At 36.5% G+C, this 20351-nt stretch overlaps 5 protein-coding genes across 6 annotated transcripts; all 5 read right to left on the reverse strand.

The window, feature by feature from the left end:
- Positions 1 to 298: 298 nt before the first annotated feature.
- On the reverse strand, positions 299 to 3813 carry LOC132187603 (eugenol synthase 2-like). Of its 2 annotated transcripts, none has more exons than XM_059601962.1 (5): positions 3289 to 3811; positions 3070 to 3204; positions 2017 to 2254; positions 1707 to 1910; positions 299 to 727 (listed from the first exon to the last, which is right to left on the reverse strand). In XM_059601962.1, exons 1-5 carry the CDS (start codon positions 3469 to 3471, stop codon positions 561 to 563), a joined length of 927 nt encoding a protein of 308 aa, XP_059457945.1. In that variant the 5' UTR covers positions 3472 to 3811; the 3' UTR covers positions 299 to 560. The 2 variants fall into 2 exon arrangements, with proteins under 2 accessions (XP_059457945.1, XP_059457946.1); XM_059601963.1 differs by having other exon boundaries at positions 589 to 804; positions 3289 to 3813.
- A 1255-nt stretch (positions 3814 to 5068) lies between these two features.
- LOC132187049 (isoflavone reductase homolog A622-like) lies at positions 5069 to 8067 on the reverse strand. Its single transcript, XM_059601203.1, has 5 exons — positions 7482 to 8067; positions 7266 to 7400; positions 6114 to 6351; positions 5805 to 6008; positions 5069 to 5400 (listed from the first exon to the last, which is right to left on the reverse strand). The coding sequence occupies exons 1-5, from the start codon at positions 7662 to 7664 to the stop codon at positions 5234 to 5236; spliced, it is 927 nt and encodes a 308-aa protein (XP_059457186.1). The 5' UTR covers positions 7665 to 8067; the 3' UTR covers positions 5069 to 5233.
- A 611-nt stretch (positions 8068 to 8678) lies between these two features.
- LOC132187051 (phenylcoumaran benzylic ether reductase Betv6-like) lies at positions 8679 to 10289 on the reverse strand. The gene is made up of 5 exons (XM_059601204.1): positions 9998 to 10289; positions 9777 to 9911; positions 9462 to 9699; positions 9131 to 9334; positions 8679 to 9022 (listed from the first exon to the last, which is right to left on the reverse strand). The coding sequence occupies exons 1-5, from the start codon at positions 10178 to 10180 to the stop codon at positions 8856 to 8858; spliced, it is 927 nt and encodes a 308-aa protein (XP_059457187.1). The 5' UTR covers positions 10181 to 10289; the 3' UTR covers positions 8679 to 8855.
- Positions 10290 to 11870: 1581 nt separating this feature from the next.
- LOC132186459 (pheophytinase, chloroplastic-like) lies at positions 11871 to 13303 on the reverse strand. Its single transcript, XM_059600436.1, has 4 exons — positions 13006 to 13303; positions 12595 to 12806; positions 12256 to 12347; positions 11871 to 12135 (listed from the first exon to the last, which is right to left on the reverse strand). The coding sequence occupies exons 1-4, from the start codon at positions 13301 to 13303 to the stop codon at positions 11871 to 11873; spliced, it is 867 nt and encodes a 288-aa protein (XP_059456419.1).
- Positions 13304 to 14716: 1413 nt separating this feature from the next.
- LOC132187055 (phenylcoumaran benzylic ether reductase POP1-like) lies at positions 14717 to 17672 on the reverse strand. The gene is made up of 6 exons (XM_059601208.1): positions 17605 to 17672; positions 17028 to 17484; positions 16807 to 16941; positions 16489 to 16729; positions 16162 to 16365; positions 14717 to 15152 (listed from the first exon to the last, which is right to left on the reverse strand). The coding sequence occupies exons 2-6, from the start codon at positions 17208 to 17210 to the stop codon at positions 14986 to 14988; spliced, it is 930 nt and encodes a 309-aa protein (XP_059457191.1). The 5' UTR covers positions 17211 to 17484; positions 17605 to 17672; the 3' UTR covers positions 14717 to 14985.
- Positions 17673 to 20351: the final 2679 nt, after the last annotated feature.

The following is a 20351-nucleotide window of genomic DNA, read 5'->3' on the forward strand; positions in this document are numbered from 1 at the left end:
ACATCATTCATACGCAAATACCCTGTGAATTTCTTAAGAATTTTTATTTTAACAATTTGATTAATTATTGTAGACTCATATTAATATATGTTACATGTTCACCAAGGCATATCCAAAGAGAATGACGATTTTTTTTTAATTATTATGGATAATTTTTGCTCAAAGAATGGTATTTGTATTTTTCTAGCTTTTACCATTGTTTTGATATCATGGTAATTTTTTTTTTTTTTAAAAAAAAAATTAAAATATGAAAGAGCATAAGCATATTTTGTTGAAGAAATAAAGACGAGATTCAAGCTGATTCAATTTCATAGGCCTATGTCCTCCAACTTTATCAACACATAACATTAAAGTAGCAATAAACAGAAATCAACAGAAACTTTTCATGGTCCTCCCATCAGCAAAAGCAAAAGAAAATTTGATTTTAAACGCTAAAAGATTAACATTTTCTATCGCAAGCTACAAAATAATCTAATTAAGGGCAAACGACAAGTAGCAAATGTGACATAGACAACGACAAAAAATAACATGTTGCGACAAACGATCGACTGCCCCAAGTTTTAGAGAAATTGATCCAGGAGTTCATCCAAAGTGGTGTATTTCACCTCTGGATAAAGCTCGTAAGACTTCACGCCAATAGAAGCGTCAATCTCAAAGTTTCCAGCTGATCCCTTCACAAACACGGAGTGACTGATGGATATATAGAGGTTAAAGGGGTCAGGAGATTCTGCAGGAAACAAAAAATAAGTATCAATAAAACAACCCAACCTTTATTCAGACTATGGTTAAAGGGGTCAGGAGATTCTGCAGGAAACAAAAAATAAGTATCAATAAAACAACCCAACCTTTATTCAGACTATCTTATAGCATTTTTCCTAAGCTCAATTCAACAAGAGATTCTGAGAGGATTACTTTCTATAAAAATTTTACATGCCAATGTTTTTGTTTCAAAAAAGGGAGAAAAAAAAAACCTAATGTGTGGCACCTCATAAAGTTAGGGATATAGTTCCACGTGGGAAAGATAAATTGCTTACATTGAGTGATGGAATTATAAAAGTACTAATGGGTAGTGCTAAGTCCTACATTGGTTCCTTAATACATAAGAGGAAAAAGATCATTTCCGTTTCAAGTGAAATGGAGAGGAACCATTTCATAGTCCATATTAAATTTTACATCATCTAACAGTGTACATGGTACTACACCATTTAAATTTTTTAAAAGATGTGGTAACATATACACTGTTAGATGCTATGAAATCCAATATGGACTTTGAAATGATTCCGATCCATTTCAAGTGAAATGAAATGGAGATGATTTTGTTTTTAGGTGAAACTAGCTTTATAAGTGATTTTAGGAAGCTTTAATTAAAATTTGACTAGTCTTTTTGGACAGATATGACTAGCACTATCCTTAGCTTGTTACAAAAGGTATCAAAAAAATTGATGAAAAATAATGCTACTCTTCTCACCCATTTTACATTAGCAGACATTATGTGCTTTAAGCAGCTTTTCTTTTGTTTTTTTTTTTTTAAGTGGCTAACATGGGAAGCCACTTAAAATATGTTACTCAATTAGTATGATAAATGGGTGTGAAGAGTAGCATTACTCCCTAACTGAAAAAAAAATGAGGTAACAAGGAGTATCCTAGTAAGTGCTATCCATAAGCAAACAAACTATATATCAACTAATGAAAATGTTCTTACTCACCCTGGATTTTTTTAAGAAGTTCATCCTCCAGAACATAAATCTTTTCGAGGGTCTTGCTTATCTTCTTCTCCCACAGGGAGACAATCTCATTGAAGGACAAAATGTTGGCAGGAGGTCTCAGATAGAGAATCTTGTTCAAGGTTCTCGGATCATCAACTGCTTTTATGGTATAAGTGGCAACATCTTCTTCCTTGACAAAAATTGCTGTTACAATGGGAAAAAAACAACTAAGAAAAGACCAAGGCACAGGCATGTGTAGAAATTAAGAAAGTCATTTGAGGTAAAAGGGGATTGAATTTTATCCTAATACCTTTGGGATTTCCATCTCCAGTTATTGCTACTTTGTCTCTAGGAGGAGCTGTGACACCATCCTGTCCAAAGTTCCTCAAAAAGGAGCCAGCAAAGCCATTGGACACGACGTAAGTATATGGAACTCCTTCAGCCTCAATTGATCTCCGGATGCCAGTTTTGAGCCCAAAAAAGCTTGCAGCAGGCTCAACTGCATGGATACAATCCACATCCGGTCCAAACTCCGATGGGAGGAATCTCTGAAATCCAACCACCTTTCATTGTCTACTTTTTTTTTCATCTCTCATTTAATTCAAGATTTTTTGTCGTGACAAATTAAGATTTGGGTAGCAAATAAGTAGACAAGGGAAGAATGAAATAAATGAATTATGGAGATGATTAGAAATAAATTATTACTGGTAAAGAGTTGGGCTTATTTGGCAACACTTTTTAGGATAACTTTTTGCGATTTAGCAAAAAATCAAAAATATTAACAAATAACTCAAAATACAGTACAGTCAAAACTATTTTCACATTTACGTCGCATCACAACTAAAAGCAAAACACACTCTAAAATGTTTTGTGAAACAAAAACATGGCAGTGGCTTTTTCTATACAGAACAGCCTAAGACATTACAAATTGTCTGATACACAAATCTGATAGTTGTGCATGTGTACTTTTCCCTTAACATCGAGAATTAAGTATGGGTTCTAGACTTGCTAGCTTGAGTAGCTGGTAACTTTCCATGAGTCATAGGAAGTCAACATTAAATGAAGCAAATGAGTTTTTCCGCAGGCCCGATGTCGTCGTTTTCCTGATGAGAGAAAGGGTGGGTTTGGTAGAGGAGTTTGTGTTGGACGAGATGGGTGGGGATTTCAGTATGGGGGTGGATGGAATCAAAGAGTCAGTCATCTAGACTTATTAGCTTGGCAGTGGCTTTTTCCACACAAAACTAATATAGAGTTCAATGAATCCACCCACCAATTAAAGTCACCTTATCAACAATTAAAATCCAAAACGGAAAAAAAGAACTTGCAGGAAAATGTTGAAAAGTTGTTTAGCAAGATGACTTGCCTTGATATTTCCAGCTTCTTTGATGGCAGCAATAATCTTCACCTGATCAGCTATCTGTTGCGACCCAACTGTAGAGATCACTATATCGACTTGCTTGACAGCCTTCACCAAGCTCTCATGATTATAGATATCTCCCTGGGAAAAATCAGCACGATTTTAAAGACAAATATACTAAACCAAAGTATCAAACAGTTGATGGGCAAGATGTTGAAAACATACATAGAGAATCTTCACCCCGGAACTCTTTAAGCTCTCAATGAGTTGAGATTTTTCGGGATTAGAAGCTGTGCTTTCTCTGACCAGTGCAAAAGTGGGGTGTCCAGCTTTTGCGCTTGCCTCCGCTATATATTTTCCGATGTATCCAGTCCCTCCGATTACCAAAATCTTGCTTTCTTGAGCCATTCAGAGAGAAGTTGAAATGAAAATGGACGGGGCAGTGGGTGTAAAGCAAAGCAGAGAGTTGCGACTATCTTGGGGTTATAGTTCACAGTTTCAAAGAAAGGAAAGCAGAGTTCCTATTGTCATGGAAAGTTACCCACCTACCCAAGCGAATAGGTCTGTGTAGATGAATAATGACTCTTTGGTTCCTTCCATCCCCACCCATCTTGTCCAACGCATATTCCTCCACCAATCCCAACCTTTTTTTCCCTCATCAGGAAGGAAAACGACGACATGGAGCTAGGCCATGGCTGCGGAAAAGCTTGCTTGCGTCGCTCAATTGCCGACTTCTTATGACTAATGGAATGTTACCACCTACTCAATTCTCAAATGTTCATGAAAAACTTTACTCTCAATCTCATCTTACAAATTAATCATTCTATGTCAATTTCATCTCATTTATATAAGTTAATAGTAAATTTTACAAATCTAATAATTAATCTACTGCATTTATAGGATAATATTTGCAAAATATGAAAAATGTATTGACCCCCAACATTTCTTTATTACAAATTGTCTGATAATTTGATGAGGCAAGTGTAATTTACTTCCTCACGGTTCATCCCTCAATGCATAAGGCACTTTCTAACAATTGGGTTAAGAGGAAATTTTTCATGGCGCTTCATGTGATATTTTAAAAAGTTGGAAGTCTTGCTTGGATAGGGTCACATTGATTTTTATTTCTTACCATGGGAGACTTTGTTATATATGTAATTTTTGTTAAAATATTAATTAAATGATTAAATTCATTATTTTTTATTTGCTTAAGCTTTTGATATAAATGATAATTAATATTGTATCAGAGCCAATGTTTCAAGTTTGAAGGTTGACTCTACAGTTTATTCCTCATTTTCAATTAAAATGTGTATCCAAAGACAAGGTTGAAATTCATTTTTTATTATGAATAATTTTTGCTCAAAGAATAGTATTTTTCTAACTTTAGGATATGTATTGGGGGTATTTATCGTATATGGTTTATAGTTTTATAGTTTTTTTTTTTTTTTTTTGGGTTGACAAAAGAGTTGGCATTCATTGTTGTTTGTAATAAGTTAGTTAATTGGACTCCATAGAAAATTATAAATTTAATACTTTAATTAATATTTTAACACTTTTTTTTAATTTTTTTTTTTTTTTCACATGAGATAAAAGCTAATCACATTTGTACTATTACTTCAATAAGATTTGTTGAAGTTATAATTAGAATTCCTTAGAATCACGTATAAGTATAGTTTTATCTAGTAAAGAACCAATATGAGATTTAATAAGCACCCATGCAACACCTTCATAATCCAACCACTTAGTGGGACTACATTTTTTAGGTGTTAGTGTTACATCAGGGTTTGAATTCAAAACATGGTTTTGCTATCATATTAAAATATATTTAAAAATAAAAATAAAAATTTTAAATATGAAAGAGCATAAGCATGTTTTGTAGAAGAAATAAAGAAGAGAAATGAAACGAGGAGATTTAAGGTAGTTCAGTTTCAAAGGCCTATTATCAACACATAACACCAAAGTAGCAATAAACAGAAATAAGTGAAAACTTTTCATGGTCCTCCCATCAATAAAAGCAAAAGAAAATTTGATTTGAAATGCTAAGAGATTAACATGTTCTAGCGCAAGGTACAAAATAATCTAATTAAGGGCAAAAAAGACAAGTAGCAAATGCGACATAGAAGATGGTAAGACATAACATGTTGCCACAAACGATCAAGTGGCTCCAGTTTTAGAGAAAGTGATCCAGGTGTTCATCCGAAGTGGTGTATTTCACCTCTGGATAAAGCTCAGAAGACTTCACGCCAACAAAATCGTCAATCTCAAAGTTTCCAGCTGATCCCTTCACAAACACGGAGTGAATGATGGATATATGGAGTTTAAAGGAGACGGGAGATTCTGCAAAAAAAAAATAAATAATAAGTATCAGCAGAACAGCCCACCCTTCATTGAGACTATCTTATAACATTCTTCCTTAACTCAATTCAACAAGAGATCTGAGAGGATTACTTTCTTTACAAATTTTACGTACATGCCAATGTTTTTGTTCCAAAAAAAGAAGAAAAAAAAAAGGAACTATATATGTGTGACACCTCACAAAGAAAGTGCAAATGTAGTTAGCGTTTTTCTTGATTGTTTTTTTTTTGGGGGGGTTCGGTATAAATAGTATAAGAAACAACCAATAACAAAGAGGATAATCCGACTACCCTACTAAACAGAATGAGGTAATAGGGAGTATCCTAGTAAGTGTTATCCATAAGCAAACACACTATATATCAACTACTTAAAATGTTCTTACTCACCCTGTATTTTCTTAAGAAGTTGATCCTCTAGAACATAAATCTTCTCGAGGGTCTTGCCAATCTTTTTCTCCCACAGGAGGACAATCTCATTAAAAGACAAAATATTGGCAGGGGGTCTCAGATAGAGGGTCTTGTTCAAGGTTCTGGGATCATCCGCTGCTTTTATGGTATAAGTTGCAATATCTTCTTCCTTGACAAAAATTACTGTTAACATGGAAAATAACATTCACTTCATCAGTACTTATACACACATAGGTAGATACAAAGAATGTCATTTAAGGTAAAAGATGATTGAATTTATACAAACACCTTTGGGATTTCCATCTCCAATTATTACTACTTTTTCTCTAGGAGGAGCTGTGGCACCTGTCTGTCCAAGGTTAGACAAAAAGTAGCCAGCAAACACATTGGACACGACGTAAGTATATGGAATTCCTTCAGCCTCAATTGATCTCCGGATGCCAGCCTTGAGCCCAAAAAAGCTTGCAGCTGGCTCAACTGCATGGGCACAATCCACATCCGGTCCAAACTCTGATGGGAGGAATCTCTGAAATCCAACCACCTTTCATTGTTTACTTTTTTTCATCTCTCATTTTATTCAAGATTTACTGTCGTTACAAATTAATATTTGGGTAGTAAATAAGTAGACGAGAAGAATGAAATAAATGAATCACGGAGATGATTAGAAAATAAAAAATAAAAAATTGCTGATAAGAGATTAGGGCTAATTTGGCAACATTTTTAGGGTAACTTTTTGCGTTTTAATAAAAAACCAAAAGGATGAACAAATAACACAAAACACTCAAAATTATTTTCACCTTTATATCACATCACAACTAAAAAGCACAAAGAAAGCTGTAAAAAATTTTGTGAAAAACCCAATAAAACATTATTAACAAAAGATAAAGTAAGAAATGGAGATAACACTACTCTAAACTTTAATACTTCAAAAATCTCACTCTCAAAACAAAAAAAAAATGTTTGAATCTATCTCTTTGCTGTAGCATCTTACATGCTTAAAAACAACCATTCATCCCAATAGAACTTTATCTACAAGTCCATTAGAAATTGATTTGACAATACACAAAACATTATCGCATTAGTTTATAAGTTTACGAGATACTGTTAATCACTAAATAATTAAATTTTAATGTGATATATATATATAACAGTATCATATGGATTGCTATATTAGTTTGTAAAGATTATAATAAAAGCGGTAATAAAAGAAAAAATCAAAAATCAAAATCTAACATTTTAAAAAAAGCTCTTGAAAGAAAGGGCCAAGAAACATGGGTTACATGGCACTGATGGCAGTGGCTTTTTCCACACAAAACTAAAATAGAGTTCAATGAATCCACCCACCGAATAATTAAAGTCACATGATCAACAATTATAATCCAAAGAGGAAAAAGGAACTTCCAGAAAAATGTATAAAAGTTATCTAGCAAGATGACTTGCCTTGATGTTTCCAACTTCTTTGATGGCAGCAATAACCTTCACCTGATCAGCTATCTGTTGTGACCCAACTGCAGAGATCACTATATCGACTTGCTCGACTGCCTTCACCAAGCTGTCATGATGATAGATATCTCCCTGGGAAAAATCATGATTTTAAAGACCAATATACTAAACCAAAGTACCAAACAGTTGATGGGCAAGATGTTGAAAACATACATAGACAAGTGTCACCCCAGAGCTCTTGAAGCTCTCAATGAGTTGAGACTTTTCGGGTTTAGAAGCTGTGCTTTCCCTGACCAATGCAAAAGTGGGGTGTCCAGCTTTTGCGCTTGCCTCCACTATGTATTTTCCGATGCATCCGGTCCCTCCGATCACCAAAATCTTGCTTTTTTGAGCCATTTAAAGAGAAATTCAAATGAAAAATGGACGGGGCATGCAGTGGGTGTAAAGCAAAAATAGAGAGGTGCGACTATCTTGGGGGTATAGTTCACAGTTTCAAAGAAAGGAAAGCAGAGTTCCCTTAGACACATAAATACATTAACATGGAGTTCCTATTGCTCATGGAAAGTTACCCAAGCGAACAAGTCTGTGAATGAGTCTTTGGTTCCATCCACCCCATACTGAAATCCCACCCCATCTCGTCCAACGCATCCAGCTCAACTAATCTGCTAACTTGTAATATATTCCTCTACCAAACCCACCCTTTCCCTCGTCAGGAAGGACATCGGGCTAGGCCAACAGCTGGCCGGAATATTTTATTTGCGACGTCCCTCAATGTTGACTTCCTATGGCTCATGGAAAGTTAAGGAAACTACACATGCTTACCATCAAGAGAAGCAATGTCCCCATCCAAACCGTCCGTAAATTGCAATATATTCTATTTGTTTTTTTTTTTGTTTGTTTTTTTTAAATCCTTAAAAATTCTAAACAAGACAAATACCCAAATGTTACCTTCACTCAACGGACAATTGTTGATTGGCAAAAGTTCGTCAATGCACAAACAATTTTCTAAAGATTGTGTTAAGAGGAAATTTCTCATGGCCCAAGTTAAAGTCTCGCTTTGAGCGGGTGGATTCAGTACATTGATTTCTTACTATGTAAGACTTTTTTATATAACTAATTTTTGTTAAAGTTTCATGCTTTTAAGATAATTAATGATTTAACATGATATCAGAACAAAAATTTTGAGTTTGAACTGACCCTACCTTCTTCATTTACTTTCTATTTCAATTAAAATAATCTATATATTGTTTGGTCATAGACGTGAGACGGAATATTAAAGTAATAATTAAATAATTAATCAACTTAATTTTTTTAAGATAAGTAGTAATTTATCAATTTTAAAGAGCTTCAATTATAATTTTAGTAGTTTTTTTGGTGTGAAGAGCACAAATATAACAAATCACAAGAACCTAAGAAAAAGGATACGTGTAATTTTCATTATTTGAAGCACAAAGTAAGTGCCATATTGAGATGTAAACAAGGGTACAAGGGTATATGACAAGTGAACGAGGGCACAAGCGACAAAGTACCAAATGCACACGGTAAAGACAACATATTTTGACGAAGGAAGGAATTTCCCAAGTTGTTTTAGACAAATTGATGGAGGAATTCGTCCACTGTGGTGTATTTCACCTCGGGATAAAGCTCAGAAGCTTCCACGCCAAAAGACGCCTCGATCTCAAAGTTGGTGGCATCTCCCTTCACAAAAGCAGAGTAAACGATGGATAGAAGGAGGTTTAAGGGGAAGGGAGATTCTGCAGAAAGAAGATGATCCAACATTCCAACTATAGATTAGAAGACATGGGGTTAAAATATTCAGTAAAAAAACCTATACATCAACGAGTGAAAATGTTCTTACTCACCCTGTATTTTCTTAAGAAGTTGATCCTCTAGAACATAACTCTTCTCGAGGGTCTTGCCAATCTTTTTCTCCCACAGGAGGACAATCTCATTAAAAGACAAAATGTTGGCAGGGGGTCTCAGATAGAGAATTTTGTTCAAGGTTCTGGGATCATCCGCTGCTTTTATGGTATAAGTTGCAATATCTTCTTCCTTGACAAAAATTGCTGTTAACATGGAAAATAACATTCACTTCATCACGTACAGTACTAATTATACACAAATAGGTAGATACAAATTAAGAATGTCATTTAAGGTAAGGTAAAGATGATTGACTTTATACAAACACCGTACCTTTGGGATTTCCATCTCCAAGTATTACTACTTTATCTCTAGGAGGAGCTGTGGCACCTGTCTGTCCAAGGTTAGGCAAAAAGTAGCCAGCAAAGCCATTAGAAACGATGGCGGTATATGGAACTCCTTCAGCTTCAATTGATCTCCTGATGTTAGCCTTGAGCCCGAAAAAGCTAGCAGCTGGCTCAACTGCATGGACACGATCCACATCCGATCCAAACTCGGATGGGAGGAATCTCTGAAACCCACCCATATTTCATGAATTAAAATCCATAAAGGAAGAAATTAAGTTGTTTAATTAGCACGATGACTTGCCTTAATATTTCCAGCTTCTTTGATGGCAGCAATAATCTTCACCTGATCAGCTATCTGCTGTGACCCAACTGCAGAGATCACTATATCGACTTGCTTGATTGCCTTCACCAAGCTCTCATGATGATAGATATCTCCCTGGGAAAAATCAGCATGATTCTCAAGACCAATATACACTAAAACAAAGTATCAAACAGTACATGGGCAAGATGTTGAAAACATACATAAACAAGTGTCGCCCCAGAGCTCTTGAAGCTCTCAATGACTTGAGACTTTTCGGGATTAGAAGCTGTGCTTTCTCTGACTAATGCAAAAGTGGGGTGCCCAGCTTTTGCGCTTGCCTCCACTATGTATTTTCCGATGTATCCAGTCCCTCCGATGATCAAAATCTTGCTTTTTTCAGCCATATTTCAGAGACAAGTTGAAATGAAAATGAACGGGGCAGACTGGGCGGTGGGTGTAAGCAAAGCAGAGAGTTGCGACTTGCGACTATCTCCGGAGATAGTCCACAATTGCTTAAATGCCGGTCATAGATAGGACAACCTACCCAAAAAAAAAAAAAAACTACCCTACCCAGATCTTGCCAATCAACAAGCCCCGTCCGTAGAAAAAGGCATTATTGCATTATTGCCATATTTTATAATTAAAACTTAGAAAAGCACGTCAACTAGATATAATTTTGTAAGAAATCAATTAAAATGATATAGCGATTATTTTTAATTAAAAAAATATATCACCAAACATCTTAACTATGAAATAGCAATTGTTCTTAATTAAAAAATTTAAACATGTATGCAAATTAAAAATAGTCGATTTTTAGCAACTCCTCATGCGTCATTAATAATTCCACACCAATTTTTTCTTGTCATAATCTGGAACGCTGAAGAATTATCTCATGCTGACAAACAATCAATCTTGTTGCTTTGAGACGATCCTTACTGCTAAGACTAATTATTTTTGATAGTTCATCATTAACTTTTAAAATTTAAGAAGGTTATAAATTGAGTGAAAATTTAAAGAGGATAAGTGTAGTTTGAGTTTCCATTGAAAATAGCTACTATTTTCATTCAATCTTTCTATTTTAATTTTAAAAGGCTCATGATGACAAAGAGTGACTAATATTATTTTCATTGCAATCTCTATTTTAGCAATCAAATTACGTGTTCATTTTATTGGGTTGTATGATGTATGTAAAGTGTATTTGATCTAGTCAAAGCAAACCACATCGTTAATCATTGCAAACACTAGATGCATATGAAGAATATAAAAACTTATCATATAGAATAAGATACAAAGAATAAGATCATGTCAAATGAGTGTGAAGATTAAAAATATGTGCATTTAAATGGTCTTCTTGAACACCAATATCCACGTTCTTTTCGTTTTCATCATCTTTTGTTTGTTTGTTTGAAGTGTTTTATTCATTTCATTGGTTAAAACATTTGGTCAACTTCTAGATTAGCCTGTTTTAATCATACAAATGAACATGGTCACAATCCTTTCTAGGTTCAAATTGTCCAATTGTCTAATATTCTCCAACGTTGTTAAATCTTTGTATTTAGAGATTAATTTAACCCCACTTGCTATATTCACCCCAACCAAGCCTTCAAATTAATGAATTCACAACCATATTACAAGTAAATCTCGAGGCAAATTTTAAGTGTCAAACCATTCACATTGGTTTATGTATATTTTTATACAAAATGACTAATCAAAACCTACTTTATCTAATTTAGCTAATGAGTTTTAAAAAACATCATACATCCGATTATCTTTTTTTTTTTAATCTATATCATTTAATTTTTTTTTTATAAAGATCGTATTTTTATAATTTTTGGAAGAAAAAAAAAGAGATATAGAGAGAGAAATAGTATATTAATGAAATGTATGTTTGAACAGTGCCTGCTACATGTAGTGGTATATACTGTTCACAAATGCAAGTAAAATGTATTTTCTATTTGAGATGTATAATTCGATGTAGAAAGTTTTTTAATATTTTGTTTAATTATTTTAGATAAAAGTAAGAAATAGTTAAGCCATTGTGAGTTGCTCTAATTAAGCCTATAAGATTGTACAAGTTACAGCAGCGACTAGAGCCTATAGGGGAGCCTCTGGTGTTGGACTTGACAACCAATCCAACAACGCCCTGTTGGCGAGCTCTGGAACTTCGTCATGTGGACAATGTCCAGCTTGCAAGTTAACAAGAGACGTTTCCGGATTAAATTCCTTGATTCGGTTAGCCTTTGCAGGACCGACCCAAGGGTCCAAGTCACCCCACAGCAACAACAATGGGCACGAGAGTTCACTCAAGACACTGTCCAGAGTGTATTTGCTTTGATTAAACATGAACCTCGTCATTAACCTGTGAGCAGAAAATGAAACGACAGCATTAATGAATGTTTAGACCAATGTTAAAGGCCAATTGGGTCTTCTTTTAATCTGCATTGCTTTATAAACAAACCTTTGATATCTAAACAAGTACCTGTAATAGACTTCTCCAGCATTGGGGTCAGCTGCTGGCCTTGTTATTGATTCCACAAGGTAATCATCTACATTGGAGGCATTTACATACACCTGTGTCACCAAAATAATGCTCTTACACTACGTCATTTTAAGGAATCAAGCATCTTTACCCTTTCACAATAACATATGTTTAAGAAGTCATGCTTCATAACAGAAAAGAAAATAAGAATTTAATCCTGGACATGTAATAGACATTCTGCTCATGCTGACAGAAATTATACTTGGGCTTCTCAAATATGAAATACACATTAAGCTTTGAAAGGAAAGCCCTAGTTAAATTAGGTAGAAAGTGACATACACTCTTTAAGACAGATTCGACACGAGCTGGTTGCTTTGCCTGCCAGAATAAAAATCCAAGAACTATACGCTGGAAAATTTCCTTCAATGGCTTTATGATCGACTTCTGCAAGAGTGTTTCTTCAGTCTCTTCAGTTTTGCTATTTGCATTTCCAAACTGTCCAGCAGAATTTAGTAGTGCAACTCCAACAACTTGTGCAGGCAACCCCGCTGCTGCAATCAAAGCAGTAAAGCCTCCCAGGCTGAAAATTTACCATGATTCACACACTTATCATTTTCTACGACAACTTAAAAGGAAAATAGATAAAGCCACACTCAAGATAGTTACAGATGATTACAACATTGGGATTGGACGTGTTTTGTTTCACCACGATTTCTTAGGAGGTGGGTGTTCTGCGATTCTGCTTTCTACTTGAGCCTACAAAGTCATTCTTATCCAAATTGGGCTCCTCTACTCCAGATTTGTAGGGAGACTTATGTCTCTTATCCTCAGCTCTTAACAAGGGAATACTATTTCTCCGAAATTCCAAACCTGGTAGGGGTGAAAGAGCTTTACCATCATCTCTCGTTGGCTTGTATGGGGACTTAGTACTGCTGTGTCTCCTTCGAGCCGGGCTGGCCACAGAACCCTTGGCAGGAGATGAGACTTCATATTCGAACCTCGATGAATGCCTCATGCTGATTCTCATTGGGCTGGTATTTCTCAGCATCACGTTTTTACCTAAAGCTCCATTCTTATCATTGCTCTCATGCCAGTCATTCTCCGTATCAGACAGTTCATAACCACTCCGACTCGGCTTCAACGAGGCCCAGGTACTAGGTTGAGTGGCCCTGCTATACCGCGGCGACTTCTCCCTCCATTAGGTTTGCAAATAGAAACTCACTCCCTGATTGCCTACAGCTTCATGGAGAAGTTTGAGCGGAGGAGGAATGCTCGAGGGTACTTGCAATTTAGCAAGTATTCGCTTGAGGGCCGCGAGATGAGAAGATTGAGGATAGCCGAAAATGGGTATCAAAGAAAATGGAATTAAGAGCATCCATTTAGAATGAGACGCTTAATTCAATGAATATGCTTTATAAGGATGACAGACACATCGGTGATGACGAAGAAAATGCTTGGAGTTGAGCAACGAGGTTCATCTCCAGTGAATTTACAACTACAAAAACGTTGTCTTTCCTGTAATTACCAAGTTCACCATCGAGGATTCTTTGTCCTTAGGCTGCACGACGAAGAAATTTCGAATCAAATGGAATACGTGCGGCTATGCCTATAAACTTACTTTAGTGACCAACTTGTATCGGTTGGAAGTTCACAAAACAGCCGTTATGGACAACGGTTTTTTCTTGTGCTACTTTGCCTCCTTATGACAACGTTTTGTGGCTACATGAAGTTATAAATTAAGGCGACAATATGTACACTCGATAGAGATTTCTAGTACACCGTACGCAATGTTCATTCGTGACAGTTTTCCTCTGCTGTACCAAAAAAGAGATTTAACATGTTCTACCTGCTACCATCATACCCAAAAATAGTTCTCTGGAAAATGGGCCTCCCCAGACCATAATTAACTTAACAAGGCTCATTTCAAACCAGTACTACAGGCAGGCCAAGCCTAGAGAAGCTAGCGCAACAACTTTGAGAAGTTAACGCCCACTATTACACGAATCCTCACACCCTGATGTTTTTGGATCAGAGACACGAGACATTTGCTCAAGAGAATGGAGGGCAGGTTTTCTAGGCCCTCCTTCCTAACCAACTCAGAGTGCGCTCCATAAAATTAAGGTAGGGTAAGAACTCATTCAAGATACACATCATTCATACGCGAATACCTTGTGAATTTCTTAAGAATTTTTATGTTAACAATTTGATTAATTATTGTATACTCATATTAATGTATGTTACATGTTCACCAAGGCGTATCCAAAGAGAAGGTCGAAATTTATTTTTTATTATGAATAATTTTTGCTCAAAGAATGGTATTTGTATTTTTCTAGCTTTTACCATTGTTTTGATATCATGGTAAAGTTTTTTTATTTTAAAAATAAAAATAAAATAAAATAAAATATGAAATAGCATAAGCATATTTTGTAGAAGAAATAAAAAAGAGAAATGAAACACGAGATTTAAGCTGGTTCAATTTCATAGTCCTATATCCTCCAACTTTATCAACACATAACATTAAAGTAGCAATAAACAGAAATCAACAGAAACTTTTTATGGTTCTCCCATCAACAAAAGCAAAAGAAAATTTGATTTTAAACGCTAAAAGATTAACATGTTCTATTGCAAGCTACAAAATAACCTAATTAAGAGCAAACCACAAGTAGCAAATGCGACATAGACAATGGCAAGAAATAACATGTTGCGACAAACGATCGAGTGGCCCAAGTTTTAGAGGAATTGATCCAGGAATTCATCCAAAGTGGTGTATTTCACCTCTGGATAAAGCTCAGAAGACTTCACGCCAACAGAAGTGTCACTCTCAAAGTTTCCACCTGATCCCTTCACAAACACGGAGTGACCCATGGACATATGGAAGTTATCGGGGTAGGGAGATTCTGCAGAAAACAAAATATACATATCAGCATAACAACCCAACCTTCATTCGGACAATCTTATAACATTCTTTATGAGCTCAATTCAACAAGAGATTATGAGAGGATTACTTTCTATGCAAATTTGACGTACATGCCAAATTGCCAATGTTTTTGTTTCAAAAAAAACTATATATATGCAGTGGCAGAGCCACATTACCCCTTGGGGGTGGCATCCCCAAGGATTTTAATTTTTTTTTAACCCATGACACCCTCAAAATAAAAAAATAAAAAAAAAAATATATTTTTACAATTTTACCTACCCATTACCCAAGACACAGCAACCCTTCTCCCGCACCCCCATTTAACCCATAGCAACCCTTCTCCCACATCCCCAAAAAAAAAAAAAAATCTCAGCAATGAAAATTAACTTTTCCAGTGTCTACAGCAACTACCGAACAAGCATTTTCAGCAATGAAAATTATTAAAACACGACTTCACAATAAAATTGAGAATGATTTTCTTGCAAACAGTTTATTCTCTATATTGAAGGGGAAATTGCTGAGAGCTTCGATTTAGATTCGATACTTGATGATTTTGTACTTCTAAGAGACCGTAAAGTGCAGTTTTAGACACTTTTTCTTTTGTATTTTTGTCTTTTTGATATAATGTCGATATATTACATTTCTAATATATCAATTTGAGCACATATTTATAAACTTTTATAGATTTTTTTGTGTGAATTACCAAATTTTTAGGACGCCAAAAAAATTTTAGCAGCACTCGCAATATAAAATAACTAGCTCTGCCACTGTATATATGTGTGACACCTCACAAAGAAAGTGCTGACATGGTTAACATTTTTCTCGATCGCTTTTTTTGGGTCCGTACGAATGGCATAAGAAACTACCAATAACAAAGAGGATAATCCAACTACCCTACTAAACAAAATGAGGTAATAGGGAGTATCCTAGTAAGTGTTATCCATAAGCAAACACACCATATATCAACTAATGAAAATGTTCTTACTCACCCTGGATTTTCTTAAGAAGGTGATCCTCTGGAACATAAATCTTCTCGAGGGTCTTGCCAATCTTTTTCTCCCACAGGAGGACAATCTCATTAAAAGACAAAATGTTGGCAGGGGGTCTCAGATAGAGAATCTTGTTCAAGGTTCTAGGATCATCCGCTGCTTTTATAGTATAAGTTGCAATATCTTCTTCCTTGACAAAAATTGCTGTTAACATGGAAAATAACATTCACTTCATCACGTACAGTACTAATTATACACAAATAGGTAGATACAAATTAAGAATGTCATTTAAGGTAAAAGATGATTGAATTTATACAAACACCGTACCTTTGGGATTTCCATCTCCAAGTATTACTACTTTATCTCTAGGAGGAGCTGTGGCACCTGTCTGTCCAATGTGAGGCAAAAGGTAGCCAGCAAAGCCATAAGAAACGATGGTGGTATATGGAACTCCTTCAGCTTCAATTGATCTCCTGATGTTAGCCTTGAGCCCGAAAAAGCTAGCAACTGGCTCCACTGCAGCATGGACACGATCCACATCCACTCCAAACTCGGATGGGAGGAATCTCTGAAACCCACCCATATTTCATGAATTAAAATCCATAAAGGAAGAAATTAAGTTGTTTAATTAGCACGATGACTTGCCTTAATATTTCCAGCTTCTTTGATGGCAGCAATAATCTTCACCTGATCAGCTATCTGCTGTGACCCAACTGCAGATATCACTATATCGACTTGCTTGATTGCCTTCACCAAGCTCTCATGATGATAGATATCTCCCTGGGAAAAATCAGCATGATTCTCTAGACCAATATACACTAAAACAAAGTATCAAACAGTACATGGGCAACATGTTGAAAACATACATAAACAAGTGTCGCCCCAGAGCTCTTGAAGCTCTCAATGACATGAGACTTTTCGGGATTAGAAGCTGTGCTTTCTCTGACTAATGCAAAAGTGGGGTGCCCAGCTTTTGCGCTTGCCTCCACTATGTATTTTCCGATGTATCCAGTCCCTCCGATGATCAAAATCTTGCTTTTTTCAGCCATATTTCAGAGACAAGTTGAAATGAAAATGAACGGGGCAGACTGGGCGGTGGGTGTAAGCAAAGCAGAGAGTTGCGACTATCTGCGGAGATAGTGAATAGTTGCTTAAATGCCAGTCATAGATAGGACAACATATGTGAATAGGAAATCAAGGCTTATCTTATCTTATCAATATGGGTCCAAGTCACCCCACAGCAACAACAATGGGCAAGAGAGTTCACTCAAGACACTGTCCAGAGTGTATTTGCTTTGATTAAACATGAACCTCGTCAGTAACCTGTGAGCAGAAAATGAAACGACAGCATTAATGAATGTTTAGACCAATGTTAAAGGCCAATTGGGTCTTCTTTTAATCTGCATTGCTTTATAAACAAACCTTTGATATCTAAACAAGTACCTGTAATAGACTTCTCCAGCATTGGGGTCAGCTGCTGGCCTTGTTATTTGTTAGAATATATGAAAAATATATTATATTTTCCATATATTCCATAATTATGCTGATATTGAAATATTCTTTATTTATGAGTTAATTGTAATCATATATTGGGATTGTAATCAAATCAAGGGGATTTGATTACCAAACTTATATTTAGACATTACCCTATAAATAGGGACCTTTGTATTGTAGACAAATTAAGTTAATGAGCACAATGTAGCCCTTAGGGGTATTCCGAGTGGTGGACGTAGGTGTCTAACACCGAACCACCCGTAAGTTCTTTGTGTTTATTTTCTATATTGTTTCCGCTTATATTCTCCCATAATCATTATTTCAACATGGTATCAGAGCTATTAGCTTACGCTAGTCGATCTAATGGTCCTGTGAATTATATATTTTTCTTCAATCTATTGTTTTGTTTCTTGAAAAAAAAAAAAAAAAAAAAAAAAACCACTCTCACGCATGTAGAGAAGGGAAACAGTTGCACGATAAGTCATCGCCGGAGACGACCAGATCATCTTCCTCCGGCAGCTTGCCCAGCCATCCTCGTCCAACTCCTCTCACCAAGACCTCGGTGGTCTCTCTCATGCTCAGCTGTCAGATCTGGCGCATCTCCAGTCGTTCCAGTCAACGGAACCGGCACTGCATCCGGCGTCATCCCACCGTCCAAGCAGAGCCGCGCCACCCTTTTGGGCTTCTCCGGCATCAGCCCACCGTCCACCAGGCCGCGACCTACAAACACCACTCAGACCACGCCGGAGAAAGCCACTGCCGGCCTTAGTCTTCGGCTTCCGCGCTGTCTAGATCTACTCCTCCGGTTATGCCAGCACCTTTCCTCCAGTCATGCATGGCCATTTCTTTTGTAGCAAAATATGCAGAGAAAGAGGAAGAAAGAAGGGGACAGGTGTGGAGAAACTGGTGAAAAAAAACAAAAAAAGGAAGGAAGAAGAAGCTGTCAAAGTGGACACATCACGCGCGCCACGCGCCGGTCAGATTCGATACGCCGATCTGATAACCGCCCAAGTGGGCTCATTTTCTTTTTATTTTTGGTCCAAGTTAGCCCTTTTTATTTTTGGCTCATAGTCAGCCCTGGTACGTAGTCGGCTCCTTTTTTATTTTTGGCTCATTGTCAGCCCTGGCCCGTTGTCGGCCCTTTTTCCGTAGTCGGCCCCTTTTTTTACTTTTGGCTCATTGGCAGCCCTGGCCTGTTGTCGGCCCTTTTTATTTTTGGCTCGTTGTCAGCCCTAGCTTGTTGTCGGCCCCTTTTTTATTTTTGGCTCATTGTCAGCTCTGGCCCATTGTCAGCTCCTTTTGAAGTTTGGCTCGTTGTCAGCCCTGGCCCATTTTCGGCCCTTTTTGGAGTTTGGCCCATTGTTGGCCCTTTTGAATTTGCATTCACCAACCACTTGCCGCCGTCACTGGCTGCCTGCCAGCCTCCATCTCCTCCAGCAGTCGCCACCATCTACAGCTTGTTCTCTGCCTCCGCCACCACCGTCATCATTGTTTCGGATTTCAAACTCGAGGTTCTAAAATATTCCACCTTGAGTTTGAGGGGAGATGTTAGAATATATGGAAAATATATTATATTTTCCATATATTCCATAATTATGCTGATATTGAAATATTATCTATTTATGGGTTGATTGTAATCATATATTGAGATTGTAATCAAATCAAGGAGATTTGATTACCAAACTTGTATTTAAACATTACCCTATAAATAAGGACCTTTGTGTTGTAGACAAATCAAGTTAATGAGCACAATGTAGCCCTTAGGGGTATTCCGAGTGGTGGACGTAGGTGTCTAACACCGAACCACCCGTAAGTTATTTGTGCTTATTTTCTATATTGCTTCAGCTTATATTCTCCCATATTTATTATTTCAATAGTATTCTTAGCCTTATTCAACGATAAATATGTAATTTTATTGTACAATTTCTATCAAGTAAAAGAAAGATGTAGCCAAAAAAAAGGCTTTAACGTGTGGATGTAGGCCATATGCCGAACCACCTTAATCTGTATCTTTCTTCCTTGCTTTTTCTCTATATATTTTTTTTATATACTTTAACATGGTATCAGAGGCTTAGGCAACAATTTTTCTAAACTCAATTTTTCCTTAGCCATTTTTATTCATTTGCTCATTTTGCAATGGCTGAAACATCATCTAAAGCGATTTCTTTCATTTGAGAGCAATGATTCGCTTGGGTCACTCAATTATCCTCATTATATTCATCACTCGGATAGTCCAACAATGGTATAGATAAAATAGTTTAGATTTTTAGTAATTTGCCCGATTGTTAGAATATGAGAGATGTGTCCACAAGAGATAGCTCATTCGGTTGGGACCACGCCTAATGAAGCGGAGGTCACTGGTCCAAATCCCCCTCCCCTCTCTTGGCGGACATGTCAAAAAAAAAAAAAAAAAAAGAATATGAGAGTTTTTATGTGATTTATCTGTCCGAACAGAGAGGTGGGTTGTCAGAGACCTGTTTGGACATATGAGTCTTATAGGGATTCTCACATCTACTGCCCCAATTGCTAGCAATTTTGACCGTAAAATTGTTGAGAATCTTTATCCCCTATCTTCTTTTTTTTGACATGTCCGCACAAGAGATGAGAGAGGGATTCGAACTAGTAACCTCCGCTTTATTAGGCATGGTCCCAACCGATCGAGCTAGCTCTTGGGGACTTTATCCCCTATCTTAATT

This window comes from Corylus avellana, chromosome ca7, assembly GCF_901000735.1.
Source record: "Corylus avellana chromosome ca7, CavTom2PMs-1.0".
In the NCBI taxonomy this organism is placed as follows: domain Eukaryota; kingdom Viridiplantae; phylum Streptophyta; class Magnoliopsida; order Fagales; family Betulaceae; genus Corylus; species Corylus avellana.

Excerpts from the sequence above, each read along its gene's own strand:
- LOC132187051 (XM_059601204.1), bottom strand. The coding sequence starts at position 10,180 with ATGGCTGAAAAAAGCAAGATTTTGATCATCGGAGGGACTGGATACATC. Across the intron at positions 9,912-9,997 it reads CTGGGGCGACACTTGTTTAT|GGAGATATCTATCATCATGA; the intron begins GTATGTTTTCAA and ends GATTTTTCCCAG. Across the intron at positions 9,023-9,130 it reads ACTTCTTAAGAAAATACAGG|AATCTCCCTTCCCCTTAAAC; the intron begins GTGAGTAAGAAC and ends TTCTTTCTGCAG.
- LOC132187049 (XM_059601203.1), bottom strand. The coding sequence starts at position 7,664 with ATGGCTCAAAAAAGCAAGATTTTGGTGATCGGAGGGACCGGATGCATC. Across the intron at positions 7,401-7,481 it reads CTGGGGTGACACTTGTCTAT|GGAGATATCTATCATCATGA; the intron begins GTATGTTTTCAA and ends GATTTTTCCCAG. Across the intron at positions 6,009-6,113 it reads TGGAGATGGAAATCCCAAAG|TAATTTTTGTCAAGGAAGAA; the intron begins GTGTTTGTATAA and ends CCATGTTAACAG.
- LOC132186459 (XM_059600436.1), bottom strand. The coding sequence starts at position 13,303 with ATGCTGAGAAATACCAGCCCAATGAGAATCAGCATGAGGCATTCATCG. Across the intron at positions 12,807-13,005 it reads GAATGACTTTGTAGGCTCAA|CAGCGGGGTTGCCTGCACAA; the intron begins GTAGAAAGCAGA and ends CTTTGATTGCAG. Across the intron at positions 12,348-12,594 it reads TCGAATCTGTCTTAAAGAGT|GTGTATGTAAATGCCTCCAA; the intron begins GTATGTCACTTT and ends TTGGTGACACAG.
- LOC132187603 (XM_059601962.1), bottom strand. The coding sequence starts at position 3,471 with ATGGCTCAAGAAAGCAAGATTTTGGTAATCGGAGGGACTGGATACATC. Across the intron at positions 1,911-2,016 it reads TGGAGATGGAAATCCCAAAG|CAATTTTTGTCAAGGAAGAA; the intron begins GTATTAGGATAA and ends CCATTGTAACAG. Across the intron at positions 728-1,706 it reads ACTTCTTAAAAAAATCCAGG|AATCTCCTGACCCCTTTAAC; the intron begins GTGAGTAAGAAC and ends TGTTTCCTGCAG.
- LOC132187055 (XM_059601208.1), bottom strand. The coding sequence starts at position 17,210 with ATGGCTGAAAAAAGCAAGATTTTGATCATCGGAGGGACTGGATACATC. Across the intron at positions 16,942-17,027 it reads CTGGGGCGACACTTGTTTAT|GGAGATATCTATCATCATGA; the intron begins GTATGTTTTCAA and ends GATTTTTCCCAG. Across the intron at positions 16,366-16,488 it reads TGGAGATGGAAATCCCAAAG|CAATTTTTGTCAAGGAAGAA; the intron begins GTACGGTGTTTG and ends CCATGTTAACAG.